Source organism: Myzus persicae, unplaced genomic scaffold (assembly GCF_001856785.1).
Source record: "Myzus persicae strain clone G006 unplaced genomic scaffold, MPER_G0061.0, whole genome shotgun sequence".
NCBI classification, from domain to species: domain Eukaryota; kingdom Metazoa; phylum Arthropoda; class Insecta; order Hemiptera; family Aphididae; genus Myzus; species Myzus persicae.
In genome coordinates this window covers 1,233,976-1,248,456 of record NW_019101024.1, presented here as the reverse complement: position 1 = coordinate 1,248,456, position 14,481 = coordinate 1,233,976, and the positions used below count along the sequence as shown (strand labels likewise).

Sequence of the window (14,481 nt, the reverse complement as noted above, 5' to 3'; positions counted from 1 at the left end):
TCGAGTGAATACCTACTTATACATCCGAATTAGAGAGAAGGTAAATTGCATAAGATAAAATAAAATATAAATAATAATTTTGGATTTTTATTTAATTTAACTAAATCGAATTCTGGTGAATTGATCAATTGTCCTAATCCGTTACAAAGAAAGTATAAAAATGACACTTACCTAGTTCGTTTTTGAATGAATTTCTTCGTTTCAAAGGATATTATTTTAATATCAAAATCGAAAACTGAACCCATAACTATAATTGAAATGCAACGATTTATTATTGAAAATAAAGTTCAAGAGGTTTTTCCATACATAAAAATTGAAACCATGTTCTTAAGTATTCCAGCAAGTAATTGTTCTGCAGAAAGGTCATTTTTTCATTAAAACGCATTTAGAACTTTTTAAGATCTAAATTAAATGTAGCTAAATGATTACGCCATATTACATATTGAAGCAGTATTAACTGACACGTGTTAGTTAAAACCATCGAATTTAATGAAGTGATAGACAAGTTTGCTTCAACAAAAGCCAGAAAATGCATCTAGTTTAAGGTTATTTGTGTATAGGAAATATTTGTGTGTATATAAATATATAAATGTATACATGTATAATGTTTCTAAAAAAAAAACTGCCTCGTGGCGAAAAACTGCTTAATCCTCCAATGCCTGTGAACTTGGCGCTGCATGGCGTGAACTTGGCAGCGCAAAATTGAAAATTGGCCCCCCGGAGAAAATAATGTCTAACAAATTTTGAAATTTGTCCAACAATCCACCGACAACTTTGTTTGATTGGATCGATGTCTGCTAATGTTGTGCTGCCAAGTTCACAGGGGTTATCTTGGAGTACCGCTTTACATGCTACATTGCGACTGAAGTTTGCGCTCTACCGTTTTTGCCACTCACTGCATCGCCAGAAATATGTAAAATTTAAATAATACCGTATTCGAAGTGGGTGATGTAAAAATGGTTTAAATGACGAATTAAATAATATTCGAGGTTTAGTACACGATTATAAAAATGTTTTATAAATAGGTACCTAATAGGTGTAATAGGTGTATAATTATTAAAACATTATAAAATAGGTAATAAGTACGAGGTACCTACATATCTATTTTATATAGATATGTAGGTATATTTTATATTATCTATTTTTTCATTTACATCATGTAAGCTTTTAAATATTGTTCTTTTAAAATATAATTAATAATCAGACTAAAATAAAAAATACCTACATGTGCAACGCCCCTCAAAAAGATGTTAAATGTAGTTCTTATTGATTCCTTTCTACAACTGTTCAATAAGATTAAGATATTACATAAAATAGCTTTTTATTATATTTGTAAATATATAAAATTACATAGTCACATAATATTATACTTTAAAACTTCAAAGCATATTATCAGGAGTTGTAGCACAATTAATTTTTTTTAATGTTAGCCTCAGAACTCTTGTCCTTCACTAACTTTCTATGCTTTGAGTGGGTATGTGCATCAAATACTAATAATACCATCATTGTAATCGAGTGGTAGAGCGCATATTACAAGATAGAAAAATTATTTTTATTTTTAAAAATATTTGTATAAACAAGGGCGGATCCAGAATCTGTATACGAGAGGATGGGAGCACTTAAATTAAAAATTGTATGATGCTGATTTTTAACTATAAATGAAAAATTATATTATAATTTTTCTGTGAACTGGAGTTCAGTGTTCCTTGAGTGCTCTACTTTAGGAATATATTTTAAAGAATTATAGAAAGTTTTAGAAACATAACTGGTCGTTTTGGACTTCATTAATCTGGAAAATAATTATTTGGATTCGACGTCAAACATTTTACTTTTGGTATTTTTCATCATTCAATTAAAATAATAAGGTAAAAAAGTATAGCAAATAAATTCATACATGTAATGACAGTAAACTCGTACTGAACAATATTGATATATTATCGGCGGACAACAATTTTATTGGTGTAACAGATTAGACGACCGTTAGGTACCTACTCGTTATCTGGGGCTTAACATTCACTATTCACATTTTAAATTATAATTGTTCGATAATATAATACGAGAACCTACCTACTTGTTAATTTGTTAATTTATATAAAAATCCTTTAATATAATTTCAAATTTTGGGATAAAAAACTCCAAAAATTATCTACAAAATTAAAACTTTTTATTCTAATTGCACGAAACGTAGTAACATCGAGTAGCTTCGGAAAGCAATGCAAAGTACCTACATGGAAATATCAAATATGAACCTTAATTATAACTATTGTATTATCTGTAACCAATTTAGGAACCTTATATATAAATGAAAAAATATTCGATTTTCGAGAGCCAAAACAAAATGTATGAGTGAACAACGGGTTGATAAACTAAACTACAAAGTCACAAAGAATCAATTGATATAACTTATTGAAAATAGTCCAGTAGTTTTTGAGTTTATAGAGGATGAACAAACAATTATGCATCTATTTTAATACACTAGATACATTTTCATAACAAAATATATGAACAAAAAGTAAGCTTTATTAACTAAACTAAGATGTATGATTATTGTTTAATTTAAAGATATAAAAATCTAATCATTTTAACAGATATTGATAATTTAACATACCTGTTTTAGTTATTAGACTTTAAATAATTAATGACAAAATGTGTAGTGATAATATTCCTAGTCTAGGTATAGGATGGAATATGCTATGGTATATAGTACATACCCATATAGGCTTTAAATTAAATTAAAAATAGCAAACAAAATTTTAAAATATTTTTAGTTGTATGAATATTTTATGGATTAATTTTTTTTTTTAGATAACTCAATGACCTTAACTTAATTAGTAGCTATTGGTTAATTATTTAACCAGATTGATGCATTTGGGAAGGAAAATATTATATTGTAATAATTTAAAAATCTATTTTTTCATGATTAAAATATTTTTTTATTATCATTATTATGATCAAGATAATATAGTTATACTATATCATCACGATAATATAAGTATTTATAACTTACACATAATATTAAGATCAAAATGTTTTACTATTGATCAACTATAATGATTTAAATATTTGCTTACAAATAAATAAATAAAACGCCCAACATTTGCCTAAATAATATAAAGACATACAAACTAATCTAAAAAGTATGGAAATTTTATAATGTAAAACCAAAGCCAACGTTAATGATTGGCAAATTGCTAATATATTATCATTATATTAAATATACTGAGACAAATCACAAAATATAACAATAAAAGGCTATGATTAATACATTACATAATATTTAGCATAATATTATTTATAATAACTACTAACTTCATAGATAACAACTATTTTACAAAACATTAAAATTGAATAAAGAAATTCAATACATAATTACAATTCATAAAAATTATTTTTATTAAAAATCCACATTTAGGTGTAATTTGGGCGTATTAGAAAGTATACCTATATAAGGAACAAAACCGTTCTATTGTAAAAAAAAAACCGTTTTATTAAAAAATAACTGACATAAAATATCACAATATGTATTTAAAATCCAAACATTTACATCACCTTTCAATGGCATAAATAAGAATTATTTTCACTATGAGCTAATTAAATGTTAGGGGCTGGGGTACTATGATTTACAGAATATGTTTTAACTTTTAATTGAACTTGAAATTGCACTGTGGAGCATGACCCAGGGGCTCCTTCCTATACACATCACTATCACATTGTAGATAATATGATAGAATTGCTCTATGGATTGAAGGATTTAAACTCAAAGTTATTAAATAAAAGACCTTAATAAATATAAATCCAATAATTTAAAAGATCAAACAATTCATTAACTACAAATTAGTTAAATAATTGTTTTTATAATAATAATAAAATATTATAAACAAAAATATGATACCTTTAACAGTTTCTTGATCCTTCACTAAAGTACATGTATATTTTTCAATTATAAATGGTAGAAACTGGCAAAAACTTAAGAATTACACTATGAATATGTAGAAGATAAAATCAAGTTAAATGTTAAAATTATTCTCATCTTATTTCTCATTTTTAGATGGACAAAAGACACAACTGATTAGGTATAATCAATGTTGTTTCAATATTTATTTTTCTTTATACTATAATATCTCACAACTCTAGGAGTTATACAAGCTCTAGCAGCTATTATGTTCAATCGAAAGAATATTTATATGGCTATTGAATTATAAATTCATATATAACAAAACAATAATTTACCAAAGAACGTCATGGATAATTGTAAGATAATTTACAACTTAAATCATTTCCTATACACTTTTTTTTAGAAGTTAAAAAAGCAGATATAGAAATAAGTTAATATCAAGAATTTATATAATAAAACTAAAGATTATCGGTATATTTAATTAATAATTTAGTATATTTTCATCTTTATTTAAGAAAATGCATTTAGTTTAATTGTATTTATAGCTAGACGAATTGAATCAGAATAATGAAGCAGGATCTGTTATAACAAAAAATAGTATAATAAACAAAAATGTTTTCTATTTCAAGAAATAATTTCAGATTAATTTAAATTTTTTATTAAATTCATTGTTTTTTTTTGTGTTAAAAAATAAATTTTATATCCAGTTTATTATAAAATATTGATCATGTCCCCAATTGTGGATAAAAATTAATGAGTACACTTTTTTCTCCGATTATTACAGTATAAAATATAAATTGGGAAGGGATCGGAATGTAATAATAAATAAGCCTTAATATTGTTTTTTTATATCCTTATAAGTAGTCACATTTTTGTTGACTAACTGAGTAAAAAATTATTTATACTTAAAACCAGTTGTCATATTGGTAGTAATAATCAAATTCATTACATCCGACAACATGCATTCGTTTTCTTAGCAGTTTTATAAAATGCTTTGGACTGCATACTTAAGCCTTCGGATTTGGCAACCAGGTCATCAAGTTTTTCACCACGTTCCAAAACGGCTTCAATTGTACTATGCTGAAATATAGTTTTAGACTTTAGTAATTATTATATAATATTAAAATGTTCATTATTATGATTTTGATTTAAAAAAAAATTTTTTTAGATTTTGTTAGGCATAATATTACTAGTATCGACAAATTAATAAAATGAAGTTCATAAAAAAAAATATCAAATAACTAATTTAGTTCGGGAGATTGATTATATGGACTATGAAACATTGAAAAAGACATTAACCCGACAATATATATTAAATTATTAGTCGCATCACAGTCTTATTGACAACGTTGTATTTTTCAAGAATAAAAATCATTGTTTCATACTTTTAATAATTTCATTAAAACCAATAATTATTTAATACAAATTTTGGTTCAAAAAAAATTAAAAACTGTAACAAAAAGTTGCAATTGATTTTAATTAAATTTATTTAGAATATTATTTTATTATTTTTAATTGTATTTGTAAAAAAATTATATTATATATTGAGTATCAATGACTAAAATGTATAGTATTTTGGTATATATGTTTTATTCAAGAATTTAAAAAGTATTGTTTTTACTATACATTAAATAATGAGTTTAAAAAATTAACTATTAAATAAAATCATAAAGTGTAAACATTCAATTTATCAAAATTATTTTTATTTACATTATTCAAAATAATGTGAGAAATGTCACAGATTATTAAGGATGGTGCAAAGGACAAAATCATTCAGAAATAATTTATAGAACTGAAAAGTAAGAAGGAATACTTTTTCTATACAGTTTTAGTTTGAAGCAAAGGTATGATAGATTTTTATTTTTATTAATTAGGAAGATGTTATTTAGCATCGGAAATTATGTAGAAAACACTGCATTTGTCTTATTCAATAAAAGGTAGTTGTAATGATAAAAAATTATCAACTAAATAATTAAATTCTATTTTTTTTATCTATACTTAAAACTATTGAAAATGTTAAGTTTAGTAGTAAGTATTAAAAATAAAAGATTACCAAAATTATTTTTGTGTCATCTAGATCTTGTTGAATTTTTGTCATAGCATCAGCCTCTTTGGGATTTTGATACTTGGCTAACATAGCATTCAGTTCATTGAATGTAACCTGTGTTTCATTAAGTTTTGGCCAACTATGAGATGGAACTTTTGCAGAAAATTCATCTAATGCCTAAATTAAAAAAACATTTATATTTAATTAGGAAGATAATAAGTTAAATATAGACATCAAGGCAATAGTGACACATTTTCATCTTATAGAACTGTTAGAACGTACTGTATTATTCACAAGCAACTAGTGTTCACTTCAGATGAAGTAAATTTAAGTAAAAACTAATAAACAACTTCAAATTATTATAACTCAAAAATATTACATAATTATTCAATAATCTCAATCATAGTTTTTCAATTAGAAATATTGAGTAAATAATGGTAAACTGAATTTATTTGCTTATTTATTGATAATATTAATGACAATTTTGTTTTATGTATACCTCCATTCATATAACTTAACGTTAAAAGAGAAGTAAAAAATTAAGAGTACATAATTGAAATATGTTTTTACATAAGGATCATATTATGTAGTTTCCTATATTTTTATACTTAAAAGACTGTAGGTGATAAGTTATAGTTATGATCACAATTTACAACAAATTAAATTTTGTTCAGTTACGTGCATAAAAGGTTGGGAGACTTCCATAACTTTTGATCAGCTTATACTTTATTATAATATATAATACAATATTATAGGATTTCAACCACCAATAAAAAGTGATGAAAGACTCTTACTATTTTCCTAATATTGCATTTGAGTTTCACCATGTTGTCACAATAACCATTTATTTTGTCATGAGTTTACCTTTGTTAGAAGTGTATGAGCAACTCTATGAGGATATTCATCATCGGATATTAGAACACCAGCCAAATTATCCGCCCGTACATAAACATGACACATATACTCTAAAAATTAATAAACACAAATAATCTATATAATTTTGTTAGTAGGATTTACAGATTCAAACCTTTTTCCTTTACAGATTGCCTTGCAGCACTCGCTGTACGTTCCACTATGGTTTTAGTTACAAATCCCATGAATTCCTGCACACTTTTACGTTGAAAGTAACCAAATGACTGCAGTTCAAATGCAGATTTCAATAGCGTTGAATCATTAGATCCTTTGTACAATACACTCATAGCAAACAATTTCACCATATTGGTGTCTGTTAGAAAAAAGTCATACAATGAAAATGTTTTTTGATACATCAAAAAGTTAAATATAAAATGTATATTGTGGATTATGTAATAAGTAAGAATAATATTTAAAAAGATAAATAAATTCCTTAAAACAATATCAATTACTTGTTTTGTTTAAAGTTGATTGAAATCAAAAGTCGTAGAATGCAGTCTAAATATTATTTAATATCTTAATATCTTATGGTAGTGTTAAAAAAATCAAAACGTAATACCACAGGACAATATTGAAAACGATAATAATTAATTATATCAAATTTTTTTTAACAATCAGATAATATTACAATGGGTCAATAAAACTTTTGTTGATAACGAATGAATGAAATCTGGAGAATTTAGGCTTCAACGTAAAAAAGTGAAAATATGTGAATGTACTATTATAGACAGGAATGCAGGATGCTACATATTATTTGGAGATTTGAAGTTATTTTACATGATAACAAGGACACAATAATAATAATTGACTATCAACAGTTTATTCACGAGAGGGGATTTTATTCGCAGTGCATCCAACCAATGCGACCATCGAATACATAATATAATATTATATTTACACCTTGTGCAGTTGTGCCTTCGTCATAATATTCTTCGACCAATATAACTAAGTTATATGGTCGAAAATAATATTAATTATGAATTATTGTTAATTTTTATAATGTTATCATTAAATATAATATAATATTAGATACATTATACTATACTCCACATTATATAGTACCCATAAATTATAATAATGTACTCAATATTATTATTAAAGTGATATAGGTATTTTTGAGAATATATTACCTACCTAAGGCCTAACTACCTAAGAAAATTATTACTAAAATTGTTTATCATTTATTTTTTTTTTAAATTCGAAGTTACGATTATCCCAATCAAATTTGTATGTAATAATTATAAATTTATTACAATAATTTATTTAGCAAAACAATACATCTTAACTGAAACATGGCATAGTGTGGAGACCTGCATGTTAAGTATTGTATTTACTATTGTAAGTTATAGTACATATTTTTCATCAACCAAACAAAACCAAATTGATATAATGTAATAATTTTTGTGGCTTAATGGCAAATTTATATGAATTTGGCTCTGTTGATCTTGATCTTAAAACTGCCACTATGTACCTATAAATAACATACCTTTGGTAATTTACTGCGTTATTATGGAACACCTACAAGTAACACTCGCGGCTTTATGGTAAACTTACGTAATATTTTTGATATAGACAATTCAGATAAGGGGTACTCATTAATTTTAGATATGAACATAAATATTATAGGGAATACAACTAATGATTAGGTATATCTAGACATGTTAGCCGAACATGGGTTTAAATCATATTATATATAACATAAATATATAAACTAAATTGACTCCAACAGGCAATTACTCGTGTTTGAATCATATTTTTATCAAAACTCAAAAATCGAATTTAAATCTAATTGAAGAGGGTGTTATACAATCACACATCACATACCATTTATCTATATTTGGTACATTACCAATAGCAAGGCAATTATGATGATACAATTATAAAAAATAGTATTAACTAGCTGTGACCTCTTATATAGTTTTTTAAGTCAACAAAATTGGCCTGATTTTAATTGTACATCTAATATTAATGAATTATATTGTATATCTTATTCAAAGTTACTATAGTATATTGAAAATGCCAGCTATGAAATTAAGATTCATTTTTAAAAAAAACATCAACGAATGGATGACAAATGGATTGTTAATTTCGCCAAGTCATAAAAATGATATTTCTAAAATGGTCAAAAAACCATCCTAACAATTTAAATTTGAGTGCTTATTACATTAAATATTGAAATAAATTTACTTCAATTCTATAAGAGCTAAGAAAATAAATATTTACAAGTTAAAATTCTATAGAACAGTTACTCATCCTAAGCTTACTTGAAATTAATAAACAATTTAACAGGAGCGAAAATAACATAAACAATGAGATATTCAAAACTAACAGTCAATTAATTAACCCCCAAAAATATCCTTAGAACACAGCAAGTATTTTTAATTCATTTGTCATCAGTGTTGGGAAAGACCTAGCAACTAAATTCAAAAACAGTTTGCATAACTATATGATGACAAAGAATCATTTTTTTCTTTTAATCAGAAAATAGAAAAAACTGAGGTCCTAAAAAATCATAAATAATTTCAAAGGTAATACTGCAGTCGAATTTCATAAAATATTAGTTAAACTTTTAAAGCATACAGCTCTTTGTATTGTATACCCTCTTATCTATAAGCTAAATGTATGCCTATAGAACAGGGCGTTTTTCCGGATGAATTTAAACTCGCGATTGTCAAACCACTCTATAAACAGGTAGGTAGGTAATTAAAAATTTGACGAACTATAGACCGATATCTATGCTTTGCAACTTCTCAACAATTTTCGAAAAATGAATTAAAGTCAGACTTACTTATCTTTTCTAGAAACTAATGAATTAGATACTATCAAAAAATCAATTTAGTTTTTGACTGGGTAGAACTGTAGAAGTATTATGACTGGAGTGCTCTTTGCGGCGATCAATTTTTTATAAAAAGAATTAGACAGTAATAAAAAAGTAATTGCAGTTTTCTTAGATCTAGCAAAAGCGTTTAACACGGTTAATCACGATAAACTTCTGAAAATGTTGCCTAGTTTTGGAATATCAAATGAAAGGTGATTCAAAAGCTATCTATAATTAACAGAAAACAAGTAGTGTAGATAAATGGAGTAGGACCTTAAATAATTCTATTCATTTTATACATAAATATAACATCAGCAATTTAGGTATAGATGTTCAAATTATAACATAATTATTATGTAGATAACATCACCTGCCTTCTTTTTTTATGGAAGCACATGGGAAGAGGTTCATCTCAAAACCACCTCTGGAGTAAATTTTTAAAGAACTAAATAATAATAAGCTGATTTTAAATATAGGGAAAAGTATTTTTATTGCTTTCTCTATTTATATTACGTACATACCGTTTGATGATATTTTTTTTCACTCTTGTAATAATCGATATATAAATTTTAAATTATTATGTCGGTAACTGCCAAAAAATAAGCAGGGTAACGATTGTAAAATATTAAAGTCTTATTATTTACTAAAAATCTTTGGTGGAAAATTCATATCGAAAACGTGGTTATGAGATTAAGATCTGTTATTTGCAAACTTTTCAAACTAAATAAACTCTTACCTACTGAAACTTTGAACATTGTATATAACGCACTGAACAAGTCGACATTCCAGTATATTGGTATATTATATTTGTTATACATACGGTATATTAATTATTATTAGTATAGGGTGGATGTTCTGATAATGCATAAAACCACTTGAAATTCAACAAAATCATGCAATGAGAATATGCCCAGGAAAAAAGGACTTCCATGATGGCTCGACTTCCACAAATTATAAACAATTTGGAGTTCTACCTGCCAGATATTTATACAAGCAGTTCTCCGTTATATTTATAACTGGTAAAATTACTACTAAAAAAGTTAATAAACGGGAAATTCGGCCATATTATGTCATACATGATACATGTTAGTTTAGTTACACAAAAAAGAATATACCTATAAGAAATAAGTTAGTAGATTATTTAGGTCCAATAAATTTTAATGCTATAATGGCGCTATGCCACTCTATATAAAAACAAATATTTTTGATAATGTTAATAAGAATAATTATGAATTTAAGAAAACATCTATTGTAATAAGGTTCTTACTTGAGCTATAATTGTATACCTTTTAGGAAATAAATATCTTAAATATTATAATTTAAAATATTATGTAGGTTTTTAATGTATTCTAATAAGTAATAACTAATAAGTAATAACTCATTTACCTCACCACAAACTCTACTTAATGGGGTTTATTAAATAAAAATAATACTTTGAATTACTATTATTTGTTCAATAAAAAAAAAAATACACAATAATTACCCACTGCTTATTACAAGAATAAGCAAAATACATGTTTGTAACTCCCCTTTAAGCATAATGCTTGTTTTATGGGGTAAATAAGTTTGAGTTCAAAACAATATGAAAATAAAGATAATCTAAACAATTTTTAATTTTATATATAAACAAATTATTGTCCCAAAATTTGGAGAACTTATACAAACTTGGTAGAATTTGATCACTCCCACTCAAATCTTGTTTGACAATCCTTTGTGGGATGGGATATGACCCCAAAATAAAGTGAATAATTACCGACTGTCATCTGGATTCTGGATTCAAAAGGTATCCTTGTATAAAATTCTGCACGTCAACGTTTTTCTGTACTCACAAGTACGTTGACTCACAGACCATAGTACATTTTTTATCAGTTGGCGCTGGCACTTTAATCTCACAAATTTGGATAGCCATAATATGATTCTGTTGGTTAAAAAGTGCTCTGCCCAAGTATTTGGAAATCACCAACCTAATATGAACGTAAGTGATTGCCCATTTACCTTTGGCATATTTGTATGAGAAATAAAATATAAAAAAAATTTGATTAAAGTATAATGATTGTGTGACATAAACGTAACACGCTTCTAGATATTTTACATTTCGGAGAAAATGTATGAATCATGCATACATAATATGCATTTGTATATATAGTGGGAATTAGGTAATTTTACATTTTATTCGTTTCTACGGAAACCAACAAAGCGTTACGCAAATTTTTTTAGAAAATAAAAATATCTATACAGCCCAAAAACATACTTATGTTACAATAGCAGAAGTTATTTTGCTGTATATAAAAATATAAAAAGATAAGACTTTATTTTAAATCGGTGGATAGTATTTAAAAATAAGTAACATTTTTTTCTTACGGGTGCCGATCCCTAGCAGAAATAAACAAGTAGGAGGTGATGATGTGAATGCCAACACAAAATAACCGATTTAATTTAGTATCTTAACCTTTTTTGGATCGTTAAAATCATTAGATTTTTTTTCAACTCCAAAAGCCTTAGTTATTTTATTATATTATAATATTTATTTTTCTGTTAAAGCCTTGTCTCATATATCTTTCATGTGTTCAATCACTAGGATTTATCTTATTTTTTTTAACTAACTAATATGTTTAGTAATATTGATAGGAATTTGGTTTTATATGGTAAGTACCTAGTCTTAATGTTAGTTTAAAAATAAACAATTGTACCAATTTTCAAGTCTAAACTGTATATAAATATAATGCTGAAAACAAATTTATGAATACATTTCAATAGTAAACACATTTTTAAGTGTTCAACCATTGGTCTGTTCATCCTACCAAATAGTTTGTACATTTACTGGCGTTTCTCTTTTTTTTTTTAATTTTTAGGACTTTCATTAGTAAATATTTACCTAGGATTTGGCGATGGCGTCTTAGCCCATAAGATCACATAAGGGTGGACGTGATCAACCAGATTCAATATATGTTTCCCAATCGTATTTATTTGATTAAAGTTACTTTGTGCCACTAAGATTGTTCTAAATCAAAATAGCAGCCTTTAATTTGAACAGCCAGGAAAACTTTTTTTTGACACCTTTGCATGACATCGTAAGCGTAAAAAGGGTACCGCCAATAGGGATCGTGTGCGATCGTATAATATGATAATTAATTGTTTTATTCATCGTAATAAGGACCCTAATATCAATAATCATAATAATACAATATAAAACTATTTTTACAATGTCCAAACACATGACACATCCATCACTAGTCACTACATGGTCTACATCACTGATGACATGTAGGACTTCCGCCGATGTTTAAGAACAGCAGCTATATTACTATTTGTAATAAATATGGATAATGACAAAAAAATAATTAATTGCTGTTCGTCATGACTACGGTTGCCGAACGGTACTGTGGCCGCAATGACGTAATTAACGAAATTGCCGCCAAAAGACCACGACTTGTCGCTACAGCAAGGTATATATCACACAACGTCATCGCGTATATTATTATTTTCATGTTTGACCGGCGAACAGAAAGTCTTGACATGTTACCAGTGCAGCGAGGGAAAAAAAAGGCTCGAATGTCACTTGTAATAATGTAATAATAATGTAATATGTATAAATGTATAATATTATTATGTCACTTTATTTCGTCGTGTGTCCCATAAATGAGAATCGGCTCACGATATACGCGCGCAGATAACAATTTGCGTATAATCTATTTTCGGGCCAACCGCAATTATCGGAGAGTGGACATGATCAAGCACGTGCCTGTTCATGCCAAACATGGAACAATATCTATTTAAATTATTAGAAATTTATGGGCTGAGACTTTATCGGCTATCAGGATAAAAATGTTAATATATATAGGTAATGGATACAGTTTAGATTACGTATAATTAAGAATAAACAATATCAGTAATAATAATACAAATGCTAAATAAGACAATATCAAAATGTACAAAACATTTTGAGACAGCTGAAAAATTATCAAATTAGAAAGATGATGGAATCCGTGAAATTAGTTATAGTTGGCGATAGACATTTAGCGCCTCGACGGATAATTTTTCGTGTAATTTCATTTCTTTTGAATTTTGGGATTTGGAAGGACTCATAGATGAACGATATTTACGTCGTTCAGTACAGCATTACCAAAAACCCCTCCCAATTCCCATCCTACGAATACGTCAATTCCCAAACGGCTCAGGTATTAGACAACACAAAGTCTAAATCTAAAATAGGTATAAATGTGTGGTGGGCTGAACTATGATAGAAATAACTTATTTCTAGGGTTAGGTTAGGTATATAACTTATTTCTATCATGGGCTGAACGAGCAGTATGTTGACTTGATCAAATAAAAAAAAGCAAACATGTCTTGAAGTCTTAGATGTATAATAAGTAATAACAACGAGTGGTTCTTCTAGTGGCGTATTTAGGGGGTGGCAATTTCCATGGTTTTGGCACTTTTCGAGGGGCAGCAAATTGTACAAATGTGTTGTAAGTTTATTATGGATGAGAAAAATTGGCACAATAAAAAACTGGTCTTGGGAATGAGGCATTAAAAGAATTTGTGCCCAGGGGCTATAGGGTAGCAAAATCCTAAATACACCACTTATTTCTTGTCGTACTTGTTAAAATGTTCAAAACGGTGACGGTAGATGCCGCTGCCGTTATCGTCCGGAATACGCATTGACCGAACATAACTTATTAAATCAATTTAATAACTTGTAACACGCTAGTACCTAGTACTACTTCGTCTTCACCAGAAGTTGTTACCTACTTATCAGCACTACGCACTCCATCACCATAATAATTAATAACAATTATATACAAATAC

The 14,481-nt window shown here is 27.0% G+C and overlaps 1 protein-coding gene across 1 annotated transcript; it reads right to left on the bottom strand.

Moving 5' to 3' along the window:
* Window positions 1–3,464: 3,464 nt before the first annotated feature.
* On the bottom strand, window positions 3,465–7,626 carry LOC111027355 (synaptobrevin homolog YKT6). The gene is made up of 5 exons (XM_022305724.1): window positions 7,307–7,626; window positions 6,970–7,167; window positions 6,807–6,907; window positions 5,949–6,119; window positions 3,465–4,975 (listed from the first exon to the last, which is right to left on the bottom strand). The coding sequence occupies exons 2-5, from the start codon at window positions 7,157–7,159 to the stop codon at window positions 4,841–4,843; spliced, it is 597 nt and encodes a 198-aa protein (XP_022161416.1). The 5' UTR covers window positions 7,160–7,167; window positions 7,307–7,626; the 3' UTR covers window positions 3,465–4,840.
* Between the last annotated feature and the right edge of the window lie 6,855 nt (window positions 7,627–14,481).

What these genes read in the sequence shown, in the direction of transcription:
- LOC111027355 (XM_022305724.1), bottom strand. Translation starts at nt 7,159, where the DNA reads ATGGTGAAATTGTTTGCTATGAGTGTATTGTACAAAGGATCTAATGAT. An exon ending in GCAATCTGTAAAGGAAAAAG is followed by an intron (nt 6,908 to 6,969) that starts GTTTGAATCTGT and finishes ATTAATTTTTAG; the next exon opens with AGTATATGTGTCATGTTTAT. An exon ending in CTCATACACTTCTAACAAAG is followed by an intron (nt 6,120 to 6,806) that starts GTAAACTCATGA and finishes TTTTTAATTTAG; the next exon opens with GCATTAGATGAATTTTCTGC.